Source organism: Solea solea, chromosome 13 (assembly GCF_958295425.1).
Source record: "Solea solea chromosome 13, fSolSol10.1, whole genome shotgun sequence".
Classification (NCBI taxonomy): Eukaryota; Metazoa; Chordata; class Actinopteri; order Pleuronectiformes; family Soleidae; genus Solea; species Solea solea.
The window spans coordinates 11,609,189-11,622,299 of record NC_081146.1 but is presented as its reverse complement, the minus strand read 5'-3'; the positions used below and the strand labels follow the sequence as shown (position 1 = coordinate 11,622,299).

Sequence of the window (13,111 nt, the reverse complement as noted above, 5' to 3'; positions counted from 1 at the left end):
AGCTACCTAGGAAAAAAACAAATTGGCAAAGTTGTTTTCACCTATGTTTGCTGTGCATTGAACTAGCACTGTATCTAAATGCCCTGTTTCACAGCTCAGCAAACGCCGCAATATTAAATGGATGAACCCACATGGCTGAACAAGCTAATGTAACAGTGGTTGAAATGTAAATGTATCGTTAAAGGCTGAGCTTGGTGACTCTCAAAAACACCGATACCAGCAATTGCGAAAGCAATTTCCCTACGTTGTGAGTCATCTCTCGCCTCACCTCTTGCCTCATTTTTACCTTTTCAGTCTCTCACTTTGAAAAACTACCCTGTCCACACACACACACACACACACACACACACACAAACAGTGCCACACCACAGCCTCCACTACTCTCATCTCTCGCTGTCAGCTTTTTTTCCCCCCTTTTCTTTTTTTTTGTTGTGAATTTTCTGTGTGTTGTGCGTTGGGGAGGGAGGGGTATGCAGGGACTGGGGAGAGAGGGCATTGGGTGCCTGATGAATGAGGGGTGTCTTTGGCTGTTGGGAGAGGAGTGTAGCTTTAATATGTCATTGGAGGGGAGGGGGGGGGGAAGTGAGGCTCTAGTGGAGCAGGGTGGGGAGAAATGTGAGGGATGGTGTGTGGTAGGAAAAGACCGTTGGGCATAGAAAAGAGTGATGACCATGGAAGACACAAATCCACTGACTGCCTTTGGGTAACACAAAGCTCTCCATTTTGTGTGCCCATGACCATGACACACAGGTTGCTGATGCGAAGCAGTAATATGTGTTTCTGCATTAACGCAATACTCTTTGGGCTCTTTAGATGTAAATGTGCTGTATTACTATTATTATTATTTTGTTTCTGTGTGTTCTGGGTCTCTATTAATGATGAAAGGAAGAGCACAGGTGTGAACAGGCACAACACAATGTTTAATTCATTTCAAAAAAACAAACACAAAAACGACTGGGGGAAAATACATTTTTAATCTGAAAGCTAACACAAAAGAAAAACTTTTTATTAACTTCAGTTGAACTAAATATCTTCTGGTTTCGAAAGATTGTTTGCATAGCAACTGAAAGGCATGAACACCCTGAGAATTGTTATGGCCAATTTTATTTTACATTCTCCAAACAAATTAAAACAATAATTGGTGTTTTAATGACGATTAGTGGAATACACACTAGGATGACAACAAGTTTATCATGTAGCTACTTTGTATAAAACCTTTAATGTAGATTAATTCAGAATGGTGTTTTGTATATACCTCATTATTTGTCTTTACAGGGTAAATTTGTTAATAATGCGTCTCCACCGCTGTCACCGACAAATTCTAGTCTATTTACTGTACTGTACTACCAAGATAAAACTCTGTCTTCTGCTGCTTTAGGCTACGTACTCTAGTCCAACCGGATGTTATCTTTTAAATAACCGTCAAACAAGTATTACCAAGCTTGAAGCAAAAAGACTCTCTCGCACTCTACTCAGCTTCAAAGTTCAAAAAAGGCCAGTATAAGTGAATAAGTATTTTTTTAATTAGATAAGGATATGCAGCAACTGAGTCAGAACTTGTCTATCAGTTCCTCTTCTGAGTGAGATTCAGCAGATTATCCTGACAGATGTGGCCCGTGTGTACTGCCAGACTCTGCAGTTAGCAGTCGGGATCTTAGCAGTCATTGTAAAATGACTGGGTTAAATGTAAAGATTTAAATCAGTTTAAATCTGGTTTAAATCAGAGCGCAACATCCTGGTAAAGGTTGCAGCAAAGACCACAGTGCCCTTTATATTCTCTCAGCACTACATTTCGCATAAAAGGTCCTTTCAGAATCCCAACAGATACGTGTACATATTTGTGTTGTGGAAAAGATGCAAGTGATAACTCAGACAATACTCAGCGATTCAACCGACAGCGAATAAGATATAGATGAAAGCTGAGCAGTGGGTGATGTGCTTTCAGCTTGAAACGCAGCTGCAGGTGGTCAGTGTATCTTTGTAGCTATACAGTGCTTTCATGTTTAAAGCCAGGCATTAAAATACACAGCGACGATGTCAAGATGAATCTGGGGTCGAGTATTTAGTGTGACTTACTCTTACACTTGAACAATGGCTCTCTTAACACTGGAGTGGAACCCTGATTAAAGTTAACGGTAAAACCTGTTTTTCTCCAAACATCTGCTGGGAAAAAAGGTCTATTATTCAAGACATGCTTGAGCATTACATACACATGTTTAATGGGTAAAAATGATTGATGATTTATTAATAAATAAGACCATATTGCAGTCACATCTTTTAAATGTCAAGACATCATAAAAAAAAACAAAGCTGGTGGTGCCCTAATACTTTAATACAGTACTGTATCTCTGTTGCAATAAATAAAGGATGTCTTTCCTTGGGAAACATTTGATACTTCCACCTCTTCTGGCCTCCACAAATCCTAAAAGATAAGCCAGTCAAAGTAGAGAAAAGGGACTCATTCTCACACTCACTTAGACTATCATGAGTCATGCGGGATCTCAAGTAGACAACTTTGAGTTGTCTTAAGATGAAAAGATTGGAGAATATTTATAATGTATTAAACTACTAAGCCTTGTCCCATTATATAGCCTTTTGAAGCTGGAGCTCACCTGCACACTTGGTCCTGCTCACAAGAGGTGGTCCCGGAGGTCCAGTTCCTCCCTCTCCTGGCCGAGTCAACAGCACACTGATGTGGTACTCTGTGTCTGGATCCAGGTGCCACAGCTTGTAGGTGACCATGTTAACCCCATGCACCTCTGACCACGGAGACTGGCTGGCGCGGTACTCAATCTCCTTCCTGATGATGGGGCCATCTCCCAGGATAGAGTTGGTGTTGAGCTGGATGATCAGGTAAGTGGAGCCGGCACGCAGCAGCTGGGGTGGTGCAATGGGGGATGGAGGAACTGTCAAAGGAAATGAGAGGCAGTTTATTTTTCATTTTCCTGTCCAAACACATATTTTTCCAGCAGCCCAATACCTCGAGCACAGTCTAGACAGGTAGAGTTCGATTTAGTGCTGGGCAATATTCAAAACCAATTTCTACAGTGATATTATTATGTGATATGAACAAAGATTCAATATATTTTGTTATATTATTAATATTATGTTTATGAACTGTGAAGCCCTCATTTTGATATTCATTTCACTCATCACTAGTGTGCTAATTCATTTCTTACCATTCAGAAGTAAGTACTTTGTTGTCTCTGTGAGGAAACTATTTTCCTCCCTTTGGAGCAAAAACGTTTCCTTTTTTTATTTTATTTATTTGCACATGAGAGGAAGGAGAAGAAACGTGAATATACACACAGTACACTTGAAAGAAAAAGACTAATAAATTAGAGGGAAAATAATAGTGGGGGAAAAATAAGAAATGTGAAGCGGGAACCAAAAGAAAGACTTTTCATGCCCTCGTAATGTGAGGCATAGAAGAAAACTCAAATTAGAAGGCTCAAGAAAACATAAACATTAAAGCGTGATAGTGAATTATTTTGTTACTCCATTCAGGTGATCCAGGATGAGTGAAGTGATGTGGATCACTCTATTACAGAAACTAAGTCTTCACATAAGACATTGTGATGATTCCACACATACACTAGACATATCACAGTGCTGGTATTGCACCTCCTAAAATAATGTAAGCTAAAAAAGACTAAAAGCGCATGGTGTCTGCAGGGACTGTGGGAAGTGAGCAGGTCAAACTGTGTTCAAACAGCAGATTAGTCATACCTATTAACAAAGAGCCCTGCGTGAACTTTAGCAACGTAGCAAGTGAGAAAACAGCTGTTCTCGCAGCGCACTGGATGAGTGCGATCTCTGTATCTAAATGACAAAGTGCTCTATATCTTCTTCTGCCCTCACAGCTGGCCACCATCATGAAAGAGAAGGCTCTGCATCGCTGTCTGTAAAATCTGCCAAACCAGAGATTAATACCACAGTCACCGGTCAAATGTCACACACAGGCAGATCCAAGCCACTGGACAATTACACGGACAGGCAGTGTGAGGGAGGGAAGACAGTGCAAAAAGAAATGAGGACAAAGCATGAGAAAAGATCAGCGTTAGATCTTTAACTGTGACTAATCCTTCATTCCTGTCTCTTATAGCCCTCCCGTGTGAAGACTTTCAACACTACAACACCGCTTTCTCCGCTGCACTGCTGTGCTTTGCCTTGACTTCGCCTGCAGCAGCTCATCTTTGTTCTTTCAGTGACTTTCTCCACAATAGAAGTGCAGATTTTGGCCACAGGCAAGCAGCAACCAGGTCCAAATTTAAAACAGCTCATTCATTTCTTCTTACAGTTTATTTTCACAAATAAATACACAAGGCTTTTTTTTTTTAGTCGCTTTTAGTTTTTTTCTGTTTTTTTATTATTAGTAATCTTTTCATCCAAGTATCTCTGTGGACAGAGCTATTCTGTTACTACCTAACACCTCTCAGTCCCACTGGAAATGAAATGAAATTTACACTTTAACAGACAAAGCTGCACCAACTAAGTGCACACATGACAACAACAACAACTATTACGAGGCCACACTAAAAGCCAGATATACAGTTTACAGCACATTTAGGAGAGAAAAAAATGCTTTGTTCATTATCAGGACATATTTCTGTTCTCATGGGGCAAATAAAGACATCCATCATGATCCCTGCATGTCATCTAAGGTCCTGAAATAAGTGGATCCAACACATTAATGGGATGATTAGGTTCTTCTTTGCTTTATTTAAGTCTTATTAAGAGGTTCTTAGTTCCTGTGAAATATTATTCTGAGGCACCTGACTTGAACGTGGTAAATGGGTAAATGGTGTGTATTTATATTACGCTTTTCTCATCATGGTGACAACTCAAAGTTCCATTCATAATGTTATGTATATATGTATATATATATATATATATACACATATACATATAAAACATTATTTACAGAGAAGACACGATGTGTGAGTCAGGGGGTTAATGACACTGGAGCCAGCAGGTCTTTCATACCCATTCAAACGCTACTGGCACAGCTGTTAGGAGCAACATGACCAAGATCGGCATATAGATTATCGGACCCTGGAACATGACTTGAACATACTACTCATGAAGCAGAATGGGCTTGCAGAAATAACCTGATTATAGAATAAACTAAGGAAACCAATTTTGGTGGGAGTGTGACCACATTAAATTTGTTTTCATGGCTTTCGGTCAGTGCTTTCACCAACTCTTGCTTTAAAGGCAGCTGCTGGTGAATAGGATTTGTCTGTAGCAAATCAGTCTGAATCACAATATGAGTCCATGCCGTAGAGGACAAGAAGAATGACAATCTTACACGTCCTTATTTGCACTGCTCATCTTCCCTTTGCTTGCAGTGTGTTATGCCAGCAAACCACCCCACAACCATGTCATTACTATGCTGTCAAAGTGATGTCAGGCTGTGGGGTTGGAGTGAGTAATGGGAGTGAGGTCACTATCCGTGGTACATGATATGACAGGAGCTGCAGGAGTCCAAGTCAAGTGAACAGTCTTTTGACAGGGAGCTGAGGAACTTAGCGCAACAAACTCTTTTACAACTGCAGCTCAGAAAACAACTCACATAAGTTATAATGCTTCCACCTTCCATCTAAAGACCCTTCATGTGCATAGGACGCCATGCAATTTTTCATGTTAGGAGTTATCTGGAAAATCAACTTGGAAAAATGTGCCAGTGATGTTCTGTGGGTGATCTGAAATATGTTCACATTAGTGTGTTTTACTGTATGTTATAGTCAGTTTAATTTGAATTAATAGTTGAATCACAGTGGGGGTAGTGGGTCAAAATATCGATTTGGTGGTATATCGTCCTTCCTCATGCAATACGATAATCGATACACCAGGGCAAATATGGATATCATAATTAACAAATGAAGGTACTCACACTTTTGTTGTCTTCAGTCAGAATGATATTGTGAAGTATCGCAATATGAAAGGTCTTGCAATAATTTCTATTGATTATCACAGATTTGTTGTATCATATCATATCGTATCATGACGCTGTGATTCCCACCCCTAAATCATGGGCAGCAATTTAGAAAAGCACAATATTATATACACCCATAACAGCAAAGAAAGTGATGCTGATACTGGAGGAAACAAGAGGACGAGAAAGACCAAAAAGAGAACATGAAGAGAAAAACAAGTAAGATTGTTTACCTTTGACAACAAGTTCAGCAAAGTTTGAGACCCCAGAGCCCCTGAGGGATTGAGTGACACAGCGGTAAAGGTCTTGATCCGTTCGCTGGATGTTGTCTAGCTGGAAGGACACCACGAAGCGCCGGTGACTCAGGTGCTTGACAGATGCTGTTGTTAAAATGTCCCCATTGTGTCTCTGGAAGGCAGGAAAGAGCATGGGTCACTATGTCCCTCTCAAATATGCATGAGTGTACATTTATGTATCATGTGCAATAGATCTTACTATGTGCAGATACATACATACATACATACATACGTACATACAGATGCATAATAACTAATGAAATGCTACTCCGTTTTCAACACACATCCATGATGTTCACAGATCTGAGTGGACAGAAGAATTAATGGAAATTGAAAGACTGTAATTCCCTCGTAATGGTCCCACAGCCCTGTATCCTGTACTTTTCATGAGCACACACACAGTATTCTTCTAAGGACATTGAATTTAATTCTATTCAAAAATGTTCTTATAAATTTAACCATAATGCTTAATCTGAACCTTAACCTATAACCACATTTTTTTTCTATTCAGTTGCTCAGCATTATTAAATGAGGTTTTATCTATCCGTCTATCCTCTTTTTATCCGTTTAACCAGTTCCAAAAATAAATGTAATTCTGTCAGTTTTCCCTGAAGAAATAAGGAGACACAGGCAAAAACCCGAAAAAAACAAAGAGTTTGTTTGTGATGGACAAACAGAGGGAAAGATCAATATAGGTGATAGAGAAGAAGATTCAAATGAATGTTGCATGACGCACCTTGAGTGCAGGGGGAAAAATATCTCTCACATTGTTCCACACCATTAAAACCATGAGCAAAAACACAGTGAATATGATATTTCTCTCTTGTTTTCATGACGTGCTTTTTTTTGTGTGAAACTGTGGACATGAATCATAACACTCGTTCTTTTTTATGTGCCAGGTTTAAGTGAAACTAAAGCACACGAGCATGCTGGGAAAACAAGGAGACCTTTGGGTTGTGCTCGGCCAAACTAGTGTCTGTTGTACTTCTGATATGGGCCCATCAAAAACCCACAGACCACACAAACCTCAGGCTGAGCCTTCATACACAAACACATAAACACATACCCACTGATTAGGGTTGAGACAGTCTTGTGACTGCAGGAAGAGAAACTGCACCTCAATCATACACTACTGTAACTAGCTTGCATTTTTTAACTGGTTTTCACGAACACTACCGAGTATGTGGATTACAAAGAGAAAGCAGGGGGAAAAATCGAATAAACAGAAGATCACTTCATGCTACATAAACAATCTGGCCCTCTCTAATTTGCAAACCAACAACGAAAAAAATCTGTTAATCTGACAAGCATGTGCAGACAAGACTGTGCTGCAGCTGGTGCTGCAGACACATTGAGCACGAAGGGCACAACAGAGAACAACAGCGATTTCAAATCATGGAGAAAACAGGGCTCGGAGATGAGTTTGAAGCAGAGCGAGGAGAGACAGAAAGAGGTGAAGAGGACAGTGAAAAGTAAAGGAGAGGCAAAGTGGCCTCAAGATCTCATTACAGCAGACTCCTGTATGGTTATGCCAGCTAATTACCCAAAGGATTTGTCTTCATCCTTGTATCCTTGTGCTGTGACCAAATGAGTGGTGTGATAAAGTGTTCGGAGAGGTGGGAGTGAGGATGCTTCAGTTACATAAATCATACATCTCACAGTTCAAAACAAAAGAGTAGGTTTTCCTCAGGTCAACTGTGATTAACACTGGGTGTAGTGGGTGGTAAGATGTTGGCAAACACAATGAATGTGTGCATGGCTGCACAGTAATTGCACTGTGAGATGAAAAAAACATCCTACAGCACAGTAATTTGTGGTTCTTTAATCAGGGCTAAATGAAAAGGATGGTTTTGGAGCCCACGGAGATATTTCCACCAGAGGTAAGAAACCACACGGCCCACCTGATCTTCAGTGAGCAAGCTAGTCTTGATGAAAAGACACTGCAGATATCCAACACACAGCACAAGAATTTGAATAAAAACATGTGGTGGTGGGCAAAAAAAATAGATAACTCTGTGTGTGTGTAACTTTTCAAAGCCTGTGAATTAAGAAGAACTCAAGGTGTTAATGGCTTTCACAGTATTCTTACCACAGTCTCCATTTAAAACAAACTCAATGAGTCAGTCATATTGTCATGTTTCAATAGCCGCCACTTGAAAAACATTTATGTGTGTAGACAGTTCAGTTACACATTGTGATTGAAGTCTGTGTCTCATGTTAGGCTTTCGCTATCACAAAGTAAACTAAAAAGACACCATGACAAAGGGACATTGTGTCTCTTTCAGACCGGGTGATTTTCATTCTATTTACATTATCTACTCAGTGTCCAGCGTTCAGTCAAATGTGAAAAATACCAAAAACAAACTCCCACGCATTTTATACGCACAGGTTCCTTGAGCTAACATTAAACCACTGACCTCCAGCAGGAACTTCTCAGCCTCTGATGCCCTTCCAGCAGCAACACACTGAAAAGTGGCGTTTTGCCCAGCATTGACCTCCTCTTCTCCTAGCCTGGAGAAGTGCGGTGCTTTATCTGAAGAGACAGACAGACACAAACACACACACACACACAGTGAACTCAAAAATCTCCTCTACCTTTCAGTCATTCGCGGATGTGCCAAGAGTCTCCACGGGACATGTTTTTAATCAATCATAAACAGAATTTCAGGCATTTCTGCCTGAGAGAACAACTGGCTATGTTCATAATTAACTTTAATTTCAATGACATTGTGACATAATAGAAATTCTGCATATCAAAAATGAGGGAATTGTTTATATTGTTACAATTTATATTTAGCACAATGTACTTCATATTATGTTAATGAATAACAAGTCAAGATAAGCACTGATGCACACTGATGTCTGTAAAATTAACTTCCAAATGAAGATGCAAGTGGGGGGAAAAAGAGAAAACAATTCAAAGGAAAAACATTTTCTTTCTTTATTTCTTTCTTTTAGTTTTTAAATGTGAGTTTTTCTCTTGTTCTGACAGTGGAGGAGCCTACATGGCTATTGTGTTTAATTCTCCATTGCACACCAGTCATTATATCGACCATAACATAAAACAAATATTTAACAAAAATAATATTACAGATATCAGCATGAAAATTAATGTTTTGAGGGGTTCGCTTGATGTCCGTTAGCAAAATACTTTGCCACTTGTGGATAAGTGTCAGTTCTTCATATTTTGACTAATAATGTCCCAGAAAACTGTGTGAAGCTGCCAATGAGTCACTGTGTGGGAGTAGCCCTCTCATCCAACTCCATGATTAACAATAGAGCAGAGAGAACCAGACCCCTGCAGAGCCAAATCACTGGGTAAATGCCGGCAGCACTGTCTGCCATCTCTGAGAAATGGGGTAGGACAAGTCAACATGTCACTCCAAATGATTGACAGGAAGAGATGGCAGAGCAACAGTGAACTGAAGCACTGGGGAGAAGCAAATGTTTGGCTCTCGCTCTTCCCCTGTTTTTGCACAACACTGCTTCCATCGTCGAGCAGAGGAGGCAGATGACAATTTGTTGATTTAGTTAGTGCGCAGTGAGGAGTAAGGAAGGAGCGCCTGCATCCGTACCCCACAGGTGGCCATGTTTCCTTTGAGTGACTCGCCCTCCTATAGTTAATTCATAATTCATGTCTGTGAGCCAAACATAAACAAAGACCGAAATGAGTGTAAATAAAAAACCAGGCCTTGGAGTTGTAAAGAGCTCATGTTGTAAAGCTACATTTGTCTGATTTTATCCCTGGGAATCTTTAGCATGATGAATATTTCATTACACTGTACATTTGACCAAAAAAGACCAAGAACAAGAATCACTAAAAGGTCAACTATGTTTCAACAGTCCAGCACAACAACTTTTTAGAGTTCTTTGTAGAAATTGAACATATTACCTATAAATATTGTAACAGTAGAAATTACACAATGGCCCTTTAATACATGTGTTACCTACAGACACTGCCATGCTTATGTATGTGAGAATTCACTCCACTCGGTCTCTTGACCTCTAGAGTAGCAGCCTTACAACCAAGCTTTATAAGGTTGGAGTATAGTTTATGCTTGATTAGCCTCTATTAAGCAAACTCAACCTTAATGACACGATACACTTGTACAAGTAAAAGTGTATAATTGCTTTAAAAGAAAAAAATATCTGGTTTTCATTGGCTGATAAGCTGCTATGTGAAGGACTTAGATTTGTTGCACTCTGTAGTCCCACCATTAGATGTCACACATTTGTACACATTGGACTTTGACTACTATTTACAAAAAGTAAATTCTGTTGGGTTTTTTTGTTTGGTTTTTAATCAACATACATGTTTTAATGATGCAATCCTTTTCCAACTGTTTTTTTACTCCTTTCTCCTCACACTCTTTGCTGGCAAGTAATGCAGGATGGCCATGTGCCACATCATAAGGCATTGCTCAGGTCTTGATGAGAGTCCTAATTGTTTAATGGCCACAGTGGGAGCACTCAGAAGACACCATCTGCTGTCTCTTGGAGAAACAGGGTGGCTGATAGGGAAGAATGTGCACATAACAGGTACAAAGCAATGTCACATTCAGAGCGCAAATCACTAGTGGTTGTCTTCACCTGCATGACATCTGTGAAAAGACCAAGCACTTCAGTGATGACAATAGGGAATGTATAAATATTAACAAGGAGAACTGCATGGGAGAAAAATGTCCTTCAATCATATGCCAGTTATATACTGCAAGTCCCTTGAAAGTGGTGTGGACCATGGATGTTACGTGTCACAGGAACTGACAAGAGCCCTTGTGCTCAACACTGGGCTACACAGGGATTGTGTAAGTGACACTGCTGCACTTTGTCTGGGTATTAAGCTCAGGTGTCTTAGTGAATACGTTTTACACAGCGTCCTCCGGGGCTGACAACACACCCTTAGTTCTCCTCTACTGACACAAAAAGCACTCCACAGGGTGCCATTGGTTCAAGAAAAAAAACACCCCGAAGAGAAGGCAGTTTTCTTTCCTAAGGCTTTGAAATGCAGTACTAGATATGGGGAGAAAAGAAATGCCTCCGTTACGGCACACTTTCAGCCCGACCAGAAAGACACGACAGTGTAGAAGTCGTCAGAGAGAGATGGAGAATTCTAAATTTTACTGATTAAGAAATCAATTTGGCTCTCGAAACAAGGCCAGAGGCAGAGGGCCAGGTGTGATCTCAGGGGGGAAAGGAGTGTTGGCATTTGGGTGTCACATCATTTTAATATGCACTTCTGTCATCGCAAGATGCCTCAGGACAACCTGCAGCACTAATATAAAAGGTCAATCTGCCGTTACTCCTCTCCTCGTCCTATTAATGTTTCATGCTGCTTTGAAATACATTTTCCCCCAAAACCACTAAACCCTTTTTTTTGCTGTTTTTTTTATTTTGCCTTTAGTACCATCTGTAATTATCTGTAATTGTAATCCATTGTCAAAAGTGGCACTTACAGCAGGGATAGTTGAGCACCATGATGTCATCTATGGCAATGTATCCTCGCCGCTCCCTGGAAACAGTTGCCTCAATCAGAACCTGCAAAAGTGAAGTAGATGTAAAACACGATGAACGGGTTGGATTCATAACCACAGCAGCTATAGGGCACATACTTGTCACTGACCTAATCTCTCGCATCCTTAAAGCTGAAATGAGAGAGCAATTTTCAAGAAGAATACTCAGGGCTATTTGGATTAACTGGCTGTTGTCAGATGCATTCATTACAAACAAGGGTATCACCACATCCGTGCTCATATGTTGACGCAGCACAGGAAGGTAGACAAACTGGAGAAACACAGAAGCAAGGTACAAGGTAGGAGATAGATGCACTTTGCCTTCATCTGCAGGGTCAGAAGACATAAGGGCTTCATGAGGGAGCACTCACTGTGGTGTCTGCGTCATGAGTCTACATTCAGGCTGTGAGGAGCCATACCAACAGATAATACACCTTGTACAGGGCCACAAGACTCAAGGGAGGACAAAGCCTCATACCATCCTATGGAGAACAATAAGCTGGATGAGTGGTGGACACTCATGAAACCTAATCAATATCAAATCACCATCCTCAGTTATACTGAGAGAGTTATGAGACACGGGGGTGATGTTTGTTTTGGAAGGACAGTCTTCCATCTACACGTTTGATTGAAGACTGGCTTTAAGTTATTGTTTCTCATAATCCTCTCACCAAATGATTACAGCATGGTTCCCATCACCGGATCTCGGTATTTGCTGACGCCATGACACCACGTGTCCACGCAGACATGCATGTGTAAAAGCTTGTTCTTCTCCAAGTCATAGAGGGCTTGTTGTGCTGTACCTTCTGTAGTCATGACCTTTCCGTGTTTACTGAGAATGGCTATTTGAAACGTTTGTCCACTGTGAATGCAAGAAATGCTTTTTCTCTTTCAATGTAAATGTGCCATCTTATCTTTGTAGAAAGTTTACTTTAAGCTCATCCGAGAATTTAAACCACAGCTCATCATTGTCCTCACAGAATGGAGTCTTTCAAGTGGTGGTGATGTTTTTGTTGAAAGGATAGAAAAAATAAACCTTGTGCAAAGATTTGTCTTGCTTGCTTGATTTTTCTTTTTACACTTCTACAGAGTTGAACTGCATCAGTCACATAGCTGAATTACATCAAGACAGATTAAAGTATGTTGTAGCCAGTAATTCTCTGAGCTGTTGGCTTCAATGTGACCATTGGCAATTTGAGAGAGACTGAGGGGATCCCAAAGAAGCTAAGTTATTACATCCACAGGTATCAAACCAAACGCTCCCGTGCAATCATGCTAAGTTAAAAAGTGGCCATCCATCATCATGCCTTCTGCTTTGTTTCACTTAAGTGAATCAACTAACTAAATGGCTGCAGCTAACATTTATT

At 40.3% G+C, this 13,111-nt stretch overlaps 1 protein-coding gene across 6 annotated transcripts in view; it reads right to left on the bottom strand.

Annotated features, from left to right (window-relative positions):
• Positions 1–13,111, bottom strand: part of ptprub (protein tyrosine phosphatase receptor type Ub) — a 152,950-nt gene that overhangs the window by 52,883 nt on the left and 86,956 nt on the right. For all 6 annotated transcript variants that reach the window (XM_058647567.1, XM_058647571.1, XM_058647569.1 and 3 more), the window contains exons 4-7: positions 11,688–11,769; positions 8,652–8,767; positions 6,172–6,346; positions 2,613–2,906 (exon numbers count right to left, since the gene is read on the bottom strand). In XM_058647567.1, coding sequence (XP_058503550.1) covers positions 2,613–2,906; positions 6,172–6,346; positions 8,652–8,767; positions 11,688–11,769 — 667 coding nt within the window. The remainder of the gene's footprint in view (positions 1–2,612; positions 2,907–6,171; positions 6,347–8,651; positions 8,768–11,687; positions 11,770–13,111) is intronic.